This window comes from Lipomyces oligophaga, assembly GCF_038497815.1.
Source record: "Lipomyces oligophaga strain CBS 7107 unplaced genomic scaffold V1516scaffold_6, whole genome shotgun sequence".
Lineage (NCBI taxonomy): Eukaryota > Fungi > Ascomycota > Lipomycetes > Lipomycetales > Lipomycetaceae > Lipomyces > [Lipomyces] oligophaga.
In genome coordinates this window covers 663,693-675,345 of record NW_027117790.1, presented here as the reverse complement: position 1 = coordinate 675,345, position 11,653 = coordinate 663,693, and the positions used below count along the sequence as shown (strand labels likewise).

At 47.2% G+C, this 11,653-nt stretch overlaps 1 protein-coding gene across 1 annotated transcript; it reads right to left on the bottom strand.

The window, feature by feature from the left end:
* Window positions 1-8,912: 8,912 nt before the first annotated feature.
* Window positions 8,913-10,535, bottom strand: V1516DRAFT_665520 (uncharacterized protein; the record flags this gene model as incomplete). The annotated part of the gene is made up of 3 exons (XM_066920683.1): window positions 8,913-10,255; window positions 10,311-10,438; window positions 10,495-10,535. 3 exons carry the CDS (start codon window positions 10,533-10,535, stop codon window positions 8,913-8,915), a joined length of 1,512 nt encoding a protein of 503 aa, XP_066776243.1.
* Window positions 10,536-11,653: the final 1,118 nt, after the last annotated feature.

Here is an 11,653-nt window from a genome sequence, read left to right as displayed (position 1 = left end):
AATACGGCGACGGAGATGCGTATGCAAATATGAGCTCATTTTTGGCTGCATTTCTATCTGGCAGAATAGGCGGTCATTAGCAATGGGAAGAAAAAAGAAATAATTCTGAACATCTCTTCATACTATCTGTCAAAGAGCAGATAGAGCAGGACTTTAGCTGCAACCGAGCAAATCAAACGAGAAGGCCACATTAGCGAAAATTTTCTGCATAGAATCAACTACGATTTGGGGACTTCGTTTCCGACAGAAAGTAATTAAATTTGTAAATTGAAAAGTCGAGAATTGGAAAAAATATGCGCAATAACCAGACATGGAATATTGCATTTTATTTGTTTGGCCGTTTCGGGGCGGATTGTAGTTAGCTTTCGTTGTTCTTTGCTTTGGGCTGGGCACGCGAGATGTGGTGAGACTGGATGAGCTGCTGCAATAGATGGAATGATCAGGTGGACAGACTTTGCTACAGTATCCGCTGATCCAGCAGAGAGAGACCTAAAACAACCAGAGGAAAAAACTGACTGCTTGTCTTCTTTTTCCGCCATTGGGCGCAAATGCGCAATCTTGCAAATGTCTCGGCACTAGCTGGATATACGAAGCGCAGCCGATATCTGCAGATCCTGAAAGGTCTGCCGCCTGAAAAAGATCTATCGATCGACAGACAAAGTGTGCAGGCGCAAGACAAGCAGATTCTACAGACAAATTATCCTGAGCGCCGCGTTTCCCGCTGGTCTTCGGATTTGTGTGCTGTATTTAACGGACCATGATTTAAAGCCTTTCTGCAACGTCCTTTGGGACTAAATAACTGTCTCGCTTTTGAATCTGAATTCTGGTCTCCAGTCATTTTCAAGACGGAGATCGGCGGGGAACTAGCGACTTCGCCGGGAGGCACGGACACACACAGAGCCTTCCAGCGCTTGTACTTCGTGCTGAAGAAGATTAATAGAATGGGTCGACAAAATACACATGCACGCACGATCGATGGCAAAAGCAATCCACAGAGAGGCTGGCGAGTTTGTTTTCCGCTCTGCATGAGTTACAGTAGAGTTGTAGTATTAGTCGTAGCTGTAGCTGAGGGTGTGCTGGATCAGCGGGACGCGTCCGATAAGGACAAGACTTCCTATCGATTGGCTAATCGTCGGCGGCGGAAGTCTTCTTCGTGCGATATATGGCAAGTGGTATGACCAAATTTAGCATACAGCACGTCTGATGCTGACGAGAAGCTGTCTTGCCGATATCCAGCTACAGATACTACTCTCAGCATGGCGCACTGGCAAAGTGTCCGACCAGGTCCTCTGAGTCGGCTTCCAACAGCCCAAGAATTTTCCTGCAGTAGAATGCTCAAGATCATTACGTGGACGCTGTAAAATTCAATCATTGGCCTGCAGAGACAGACGAATGCTATATATGATGGTCGTGCTATTGGATCAGTGAAGTGGAATGGAGAATGGTAGGAGGGGGCGGGAAGGTGTGTAGAACAGTGTATGCTGGTTGAAAAGAACATGAACACCAGAATTGAACTCTCTCAATCGGTACTAGTTTGGGCGACTTGTCCTAGCCAACAACATGACGACCGACTGACGGACTACCTTGATGTAGACAGACGCAACTCATTCCAAGCCCACTGGTTATGCACGACTCTCAAACAATACTTTCTCCACTCGCCCTGCGGACGACGTCTAGCAAGATGCGATTACGATTTAAATGCGCCATTTTTTTTCTGCACAAACTTGCTCGAGTTATTCTTGGTCCTATCGCGGTCTTGTCCCACACCGGCAAAACCCGAAGCAGGGTATGGCATAGAATACAGTGCAAAGTATATTCGATGCAGTGCTCGGGGGGAGTTAGGCCCGGCAGATCGCTCTGGAACAAGGTTTCCGAGATATCGTCGGAACGCATTGAGCCTTGCTGCAGCAATTGCAGCGAGAAGTGCGAACTAACTTTCATGGTCGGCAGTGCGGACGAAATTCTGTCGAATAGAATCGTCTGATGATGACGCTGTTGGTGCTCCTGATGGGGAGTACTTCAATTACTATTGCAATCTTCGTGGCCGGCTGGGAGAAGCTTGCCTGGCGCTTAGCCCAGACCCCAGCAATATTCTACCTTCAACACCCGTCCAAAACAAGCCTGAGCATGTTCCTGTATTTGGACGAAGATTCTGTCAGTTTGAAAGGCACGGTCGGGACACGCAACCACGACTACGAGGTACGAGCACTGAGTCTGTTATTATTTGACTGAATTTCCTGTCTGGGACGCTCTTGAATGCAATCTATGTTGACGTGAACGGAAAGATTGTAGCCAGGCACAGACTGGGCGACCAAGACAGCAGCGATTTGACATAAAACCGGCAAAGCCGGTGGCGCAGTGTATAAATTATGAGAGAGAAAGGAACAGTGCTGGCAGGAATCGGCAGTAGTCAGGCCGACTGGGGCATAGATAGGCAGACCGGGGCAGGGCTGGAAACAGAAACAAATACAAGTGCCATAGTGCGCAAGAGCGCGGCATCGCTTGTGCCAGGCGTTTCAGTGGCATGAATAGATTGAATAAATTGAATAAATTGAATTAAGGATATAGTGATTAAAAACAGTATAAACAGAAACATATCGATGACCAGAGAACGATCGAAACGATGAGATTGTCGCCGTGAACGGTAGAAAGAAGAAACAACACGGCGAAAATCGTGAGTTGTGTTGGTTTTATTTTCCTTCCGCGTGTGCTGTTTTCAAAGCCAAAATGAGTGTACGATAGTTTGAAATGCGAGCATTGTGCCTGGCCGAAAAGTGCACGACTGGGGGTGCACAGCAGCTGGTGCAGTGGGCGATGGGGGAACAAACGGTGTGTTTGGCCCGGTCAGTCTATCGAGAGCTTAGCAGAAAAGCAATAGAATGCGAAGATGCTATACACCTCAGTCGACAAAATATATGTGTCGACAGAGAATTACGCCTGATGTCGAATCTGAAGGCAGACATCATCGCGACACAGACGCCTCGCCGCGCAGTGACGAATTGCCGTACTCGACTCCGAGGAATTCTCTCTCGTGCAATTGAGTTTCATCCGGTCAGACAAAAACGCTAGCCTGAGGTCGCTTTCATGGATGACACATGTTTCGGGTACAGTTTAGAGCTTTCGACTAGCAAGTTAATTAACTTGCCATTTTGGGCAAGTATACACATGTGCTCCACTCGCTCACGGAGCGTGCTCTCTCTCTAGGACAAACTCATAATGCTTTAGTTAGTGATTCTACTTCACCTCGACGCTGGCCCTACGCTGGCCCTACGCGGGCCGGGAAATACCAAGTATCCCGAAAAGGAAACTCTGGTATTTTCCGTGAACCTGCTTGCGATTACAAACCTGAAGTTAGATCCATTCTGAATAAGCAAACAAGAAGGTAAGCAAGCACCAAGCACGCAAACGGGCAAAACTAGCACTCCTAACACTCTTTGTATGTTCGGATGCTTGCTCCGTAGTCCAGCTGCACATAGATGGACGAATATCGCAAAGTTCAGTTCTGCTGCGCGGGGTACTGCAGATAGACCAGTACGTAGCAAGCGCGCCGACAGCAAGGTTCTAGTAAGAAGCTGGCAAGATGCTATTTTAGCTAGCAAATGGTCTAAGTGAACGGCGACGACCGGGAATGCACAACGTGCTGCAGAGATAAATATCGTCTGATACCGCAATAAGAACCAAGACCTCGCACAATTAGAGTTGAAATGTCGATGCAGCTGGTGCGATATGCGGGCCGTGGACGGCTGGCTCTGGTCCTCAAATGAAGAGTTAACAACACATGTGCGGATAGAAAACCTGGAGGGCTTTAGATTTGCAGCATGTACAAACCACTTCAACGGAGATCTGCAAATGGAACTATGCCTTTGCTTTTACAAGATTCTGCCGAAATAAATGAGGAATCCGCTGCGAAGCGAACCACCACTCTGCGCCGTCTCTCTTAATGACTTTCGAAGCCTACTCCATCGTCCCACCGTCTATATCGTTCTAAACTTGCTCGCATGGTCTCGGCTACTGGCTAGATATCTCTATCCACACCCTTACTCCCTTGTTCTCACGCGCTCAATCCCCCCTCATTCACTCATTCACTCGTTCACTCACTCCCACTTCCTCCCTCTGCAGCACCGCAATACGCGCCTGCACTCCTCGTTGTTGTCATTACGTAAAGGATTCAAACATCCGCGCCGCACCTATTCATGGGCGTGTGTTCTACGCGCGCTCTCCAAATATGCTCGCCGCCTCCGTCGCGGCACCATGGAAGGATGCACTTTAAAGTTTTGTTTGACTTGGGCTTACTTACCTAAGTATGGAAATCAGAGCTGCAACAAGGTTTTACGGCCAGGAACCTCTCACGTGTGAGCCTGGAGAAATTGCCTGCTTAACGTCTTTTTCTTTTTTCTATCTGGCCGGCGAGAAAAAAAATTTAAAGAAAAAGAAAACCGTGTGTGCTGCTGGATAGAACGTTTGAAAATGAGAGATTGACGTGTGAAAGCAGAAAATGACGATCCTAGAAGATTGAAAAAAAAAATTGCGTAGAAAAAGAAAGAAGAGTAAGATTGCCCACGTTGATCTTGGCTGCCCTTCCCTGCGGTTTCTATACGATTACGCATGTTCTTCATATGCGTACACAAGTGCCGTCCAACACAGACGCAAATGAGCGCGACTTGTCCGGTTTGTCAAGGCAAGTAAACGGCCCGCATAGGCTCCTACTGGTGGAGCTGGAGCATATGCACAAGCCTGCAAAGCAAGCGCTCTGGATCAGACCGGGACGATCATGAATAGGTCATCTGAATGCTGCGCCTTTGCAAGAAACTATATTTTGCCGCTTCTCTTGTCCGATGCCACGGCCAAAGTCGTTTGTTGTGTTATAATGTGTAGACCGCTCACAGAATCCGCGAGGTAAGAGCCATGTTACAGAGTCTTCTGGAATCTGCTCGCCACTGAGACGTTAGGTTGCTCGGCAGTTTGGACCACACGTAGAAATGAGCGAGCAGACGAGAGAGCAGGGGGACAGTCACCTGCTGGATTCCGAGGGAAGGTGTTAAAATCATTTATATACCGAATTCAGATCCAATTGGAGTCTGCGAAACATATCCAGCAGTTGCTACTGGTTTACACTCGGCGATCTCTGCTTTGCTTCCGCCGGTTAACTGTCTGTAATACCGCTGGCTTGACTGCTTTTCAAATCCACTGTCGGGCTTGGTTTTGGACGCGACCAGACCACAGGCAAGCGTTCCAACGTTCAGGCAACTGTTTGGACGGCACCGCTGTTTCTACTTTTCATTCCTGTGTCGTCGTCGTTATTTTACTGGATGCTGCTAATTTTTTTCTGTCCTTGCTACTCTACGACTACCTTCTTGTGTGTGGGCCGGAAGGGGGGGTTTCCAGGCAAGCGCTCCTCTTGTGAATAACGGCATTAATTTCTTCCGTAATGTCCAACGTGATCATACGGGACAGTTCGATTTCGGCCTACTCGTCAAACGGCGCAGCAGGAATATCAGCTAACACGATAGTTTACTAAATAAACAGAACTGAAGCGCCAGACTAAACATTCTGCTTGAGAGCGAGAGAAAGAAGATATGCCAATGGCCGCATTTGTCTAGCGGAACAAGTTGGATTGTCTAGACAGCGACTGTTTCCAAGCCGGTGGGCTGCAAAGTCGCTACCGCAGCAAAACAAGTGACTATATAATAAATTAAATTGATAGATTAACTTATTAGAAGAACAAGTAAACCAGGTCTACGCCAGGAGTGCCGTGCTCTACTGCAGACGGTCTCTCGTACAGTCAACATCCAAGAGCCATTCTGCTGGGCCAAATATTCATTTTGAGCAAGTCTCATCATATGATCTGCAGCGAGACTTCTAGCGTCTTATCGGATAACCTACAATTTCACAGCTTTCGTCCGCTCTGGTATGTCTTCCATGCATGCTGTTGTGCAGATGAAACGGCCGTACTGATCGACGACTATAAGCTCGACTCTGTTTGAAAAAAACACAAAAATTCTAAATATACAAGTGAATTAAGATTGTCCTTCTTCACCTAACAGTGTGTGGAGCTTGGCTCTATCTCGTAAGCTGCCGTTAAGTCGACAATTCTGGACTTGCGAGCCTTCTGCTTGTTTGCATTTTGAATTGCGCGGATAAGCATCGTCGTGCTTCATCGACCCTCGTCGACCTCGTCTTCCCCGCGGGCTCAGCTCTGAATGCTCTCGTCTAGCCGGGTAGACCAAAACTAGCCAGCCATCAACGGAACAAGCCGTAAAACAGCACCGACAGGACTGCGTCGGCTGCCCGCCAATCCGAGGAAATTCTATCAACCCGACTCATGTCCAGCGCACTTACTATTGCTCGCACGTCCAGTCAGTTTCTCAGCATGTGTAACAGCAGCAGCGCCGCCGCCGCCGCCGACTAATTAAGATGCACAATGCACTTGAGGGTCGTCTAAACGAGTAAGAGGGAATGCGGGCTGGTCGAATCAAGACTTAATCTATTATACTACCTGCCTAATCCATCCATACCCGCTCGCGAGAGGATAGCCTGGTGCACGGCTTGAGTCTTTTGTACCGCGTCGAAGCGAGACACAGCTGACGAAAGAAGGAGTTGTATATACATACATATATATATATATATATTTATCTTTATATGCAAGCCCAAGAAGCTGGTAATACTGCGCAAAATCAATATGAGCCATACACATTCCTGCGCCTCTACAGTTATATTGCTCTTATCGAACTCTACGTCTCTGTTCGCCCGCGCGAAAGACCAGGACTGTCTGCTAGAACTGCTGCTTTTTTTACTACATTCGGCGGGCCGGTCAATGCTCGCTGCAGTAACCAGTCGGCGGTGGGTGGACGGTGGGTAGTAGAGGCGGATCAAATCCATCGCGCATATTTTGCAGCGTGTAGCTGGCTGGATTTTTGCTCGGAGTAATCCGTGCTTGTCTGCTTTCGACAGCCCCAAGTCCGGCCTGAAAATGGATGCTGACCGCGAAAGCAGAAGACCATTTATGAATCATAGCAGATAATCCAAAGGTCTGCGACACAGATTTGCTTAGCTCAGCTCAGCTCAGCTTAATTATTGGCACATTACTCTGCACACGCCGAAGGCAGTCATCATCTATTACCTTGTAGTCCTGACGAGACTCTGCGATCGTCAACTTGCGTAAAAAACCGAAGCCTCGGCTGCGCAAATTCATAACTAATCACTTTTATACTTCCATTTGGACCATACTTTGACCATATCCGGTCGATCGCGTTCTCGTCGATCTTCCACAACAGACTGCAAGAGATGCTAGAACCCCAATTAACGTGCTCGACCTATTGCAATTAATATGCACGGGAAAGTCTCACCACTCTGTAGCTATCCCTCAACCCGTACCCTTGTGTCTACTGTGCACGAGGTGCACGAGGAGTGTCCATCTGGACTTGGTTGATCTGTCTGTCTCGTCTTCGTTGGCGGCACGAAACACACTGGTGGAGATTCGCGCGAGCACATATACGTCCAGGTTTCTATCGTGCCGTGCGATCGATCTTGTTTCCGTTTTCCAAGACACGCTCCCGGCCAGCAATCGTTCCATGATCTTCCTTCTCTAGATATCATTTTTACTTTGTCATCGCAACTATTACCCATTTCATTGATCTCTTGAGCGGCTATTTTTGCTACTCTGGCCGTCGTCCGGCCCTCCAAATAGGGCTGCACTGGCGATAGCCGAGTCAGCTTACTCAAATTAATTGGGCTTCTAAGCTCCCAATACCGACTACAAAGGTACAGATGATTATGGCTGCTGCTGCAGTGTAGATAGACTATTGCTGTATCCGTCCAGACAGGACTTTCTGTCAGAAACATATATACACTCGTGAATTAATTAGGCAGTTAATATATTAATTAATCTATTCTTATTCTGTCCTTTGACTTCTTACTCGTCAAAATCTCGTATATGGCAATCTATCTTAATCTACTTCTACGTATTCGAAATTATAGGCGGCCATTCCTGCTGGCCTATGTTAGTCTCCATTCCATAATACAAGCCTAACTCTATACATACACTTTCTACAAACTGTAGAAACAAGTAGAAAACAAGATGAAACCGCTCAATTCTCAGCAACACAATCATAGATGAACCATATAGACAGAATTCAAATACTAGATCGGAAGTCAAGCTGAGACTCGGCTTTATAGTAACAAAAGTAATAAGATATTAAAATAGAGGATTCTGATTTTGCTCCTAACCAACAACACCCATCTTCCAACTTTTCCTTGTAAACACAGAGTCATTATTATACCACAACTCTCCACCATATTCCATTTCTAATCGTGCGATCCAGCGCACTATCCATAGGAAACACAAAAGACGAGCCAAAACCAAAGGAGCAAACAAACATTTTTCCAGCCTCATTAGAATGTTAAAAACTAAAAGTGATATCGCTCACTAACAAAATATTAACTTGATAGTAATAATGAACAAAATATATATAATAAAAGCGCCGTAGTAGAACGTAAACGAATGGAATGATATAAGTTCTGAAACCCAAGTAATACTTCCGCATTCAGTAACTTGATTAAAGATTTTAAACGCAATGACGAGACAAAAAATTGCTTCAGCGATGAAACGATGAAAAAAGCAAGAGGAACTGTTGCACTGAAGTCGACCAAAAGAAACACTGTGTTGACAATATTAAAACGATCTTATGACGATAATTGAAAATAAAACTCCAACCATTGTAAAACCCAAAAGCAATTAAATCAAAACAATAATATAAAATGTGATTCTTAAAATACACAATCAAAGGAAGCCATATTAAATTAGCGAGGCCTGCCTTTGTATTTTCTGCTGATATAGGGAGGTGAGATCAATATAATAATAAATGAGTGGGTTTGTATCTGCAACCGAAGTCCCATTCTGCAAGTCCTAGTACTCATACTAATGCTCCATCACTATTTCCACGCGCTAATGCTCGACGACGCGCTAGAGTGACACGACGAGTAGATGTAGGAGTAGAAGCGGACGAAGACGAGGGCGTCGACATTCTCTGCTTACGCAGACGACGAGTGCTCGAATCATTAGAAGAAGCCGAGCTACCATCAGACAAATCTGCTGAAGTATCAGCTGAATCCGTTTGATTAATATTGCCAGTGGAGATGCTCTCACTCTCTTCAAACTCATTGTCGCTCACATCCGTAGTTTCAGCAGATGATTCAGCACCCGCGCCAGAGGCAACAGTGCCCCTAGCGTGTGTACGAGTGTGCTGATTCAAATTGTCAGATCGCGAAAAGCATTTATCGCACTCAGTACATCTGAATGGCTTGTCGCGAGTATGGAGACTGCGGAAATGTCTCTTAAGGTGCTCGTGGCGCGAAAAGCGGCGCTTACAATAAATGCAAACAAAAGCTTTCGATGGATCTTCTATCGGCGAAGGCTTTCTTCCACGTCGCTGGACATAAGTAGGAACGATTGCATCAGCAGGAGCAAGCGAGGGCATATGCACGATAGGCAATCCAGAACTGCCAGTAGAGGAAGAACGACCAACTAACCGTTTGCCGGCGGGTGGGGTTGCCAACAAAGGCACCTCAGTCTTGATTAAACTGTTGGCACTTCCCGGAGGAGTCGGAAGACCTTGAGCAGTAATGATAGCAGCGTTGCTACCCATCATAGAGAAAGCATTGCGCTCATTGACGGGTGAGTAACATGAAGTGAGAAGAACAGGAGTGCCAGGGACAGTCGCTGCTGAAGGAACTAGATGACTGAAGACATGTTCAGATGGTCCGCAGAGGGTGTGAAGAGATGAGGCAGTAGAATCTTGATGACTGAAGATGTCGTCATCGGACTCAAGAGTCGTGTCGACAGAGGAAAGAGAGATAGCTGACATGTCCATGTCAGCCGAAAGGTGCTGCTGTGAATGGTGGTGAGCGGACGGAGATTCGAACTGAGCACTGTACAGGGCTTGCTGCTCTGAAGGGAAGAACACGGGTGGAAAGCTGTCTTGCGACGACACTGAAAGAGGGGAAGATGTTGTAGGTGAGGATGAAGAGACCGAAGAAGCCGACGAAACAGACGAGGCAGAGGAATCAAAGACCCGCATGTAAGATGATGTAGGCACAGAAAAAGAAGGCATTTGCTGCATTGACATTTCGACAGACTTTGGATCACAGAACATGGAGGCAGAGTGAAGGGCCAGCGAACCATTTTGTGGAGCCATGCCGGGAGTATAATAGATGTTCATGTTACCAGCGTCGAAGGTTGATCCAGGGTAGAAGATGGCTGGATGTAGTTAGTAATTGAATAGATTGGAGTGTATCCACCGAAGAAGACATACCAGTTCCCATTTGATCCTGGGAGGGAGTTGTTGGTGTCGAATCGTAGATCAACGGAGTATGTGCAGAGAAAGAGGAGTGTGTGTAGACGAGAGGAGGAGGATGGCCGAAGGAGTGAGAAGGCATCTTTCTGCAAATAATTAGCAACTGACACTAGCACGAAAAGCAGTACCATTGAGCACGTACACAGATGGAGAGTCCATTGTCGGATCAAAAGAGTCTTGCATGTTTAGTATCTGCATGTCGGAGATATAATAGTATCCAGAGAAAAGGAACTAGTCGTAGTGAAGAGAAACGAAAGACGCGAACGAACGAGCGAACTGGAGAAGAATAATGGCAAATAGTCGAAGCCGGTAATCTGAATGTAAAAGTCTCGTAGAATCAAGACCGTAGCATAAGGATCGAACTGAGGCCGGATAAAGAATGCAGACGACTGCTAGAAATCAAGAGCCGGCGAACGTCAAGCAAATGAAGGACCGGTGTGCAAAAGGACGACCTGGACAGCAAAAGCGAAAGGACACTGGCACGAGGAGGACGAGGCCAAGAGAACGTGAGGATTGAACTTGGATTTGAGAAGTGAGTTGGTGACTCTCTGGAGGATGAGGATGGCTATACCAATTGCCAGGCGACGGGGGGGGAAGCGGGCCACTATATAGGGAAGAGTATGGAGGAGGAGAGCGGGAGCGCGACATACGGGAGAGCATGCGAACATGAGAGCGATGTATCTTGGGTGGTGGGAGACTGAGTCCGTGGGAAAAGGTGGTGGTGGAGTTTGAGTATTTTGGATTTAGATTTCTGAGCAACTTGCTAGTTACTGCAACTACATCTGCTATTGCTACTAGTGCGCTGCAGGCAGCAAAGTAGCTCGAGCTTGTGTTGGGTTGGTACATCAGGCTTGGGCTCAGCTTTCATTGCGCGCTCGGCTTGGGCCACTTGGGTTAGTAAGAGGTGGCCCAGGTAGTTTTGGAGAGTTGTGGGTGGGGTCTGGCAAAGTACATTTGTGCACTACGGTCTAGTAATCGACTACGTCGACGACGACTTCGGCCGCGGACAACGGGGAGAGAGCGCGCGCGAGCCCAATGACGAGAAAGATAACGGGTGCGGGAGAGAGAGACACTTCGAGAGATACTTGTCTCTGAAAGCGCTCAGGCATACAAGTTTGCAGTAAGAAATCTGTAGCTGTTTAGGCTATCCGCTGTATCTGTCTTGGGACAGTCTCTCTTTTTGGCGATAGAATAGGAATGGGCGGGCGGTCAGACAGCTGAAGGAAGCGTGCGACGTTGGGAGAGCAAGCGTGTCGTGACCGCCGCGCCCGCGCTCCTTCTGTCTTCCTCTCTCGGAGAGC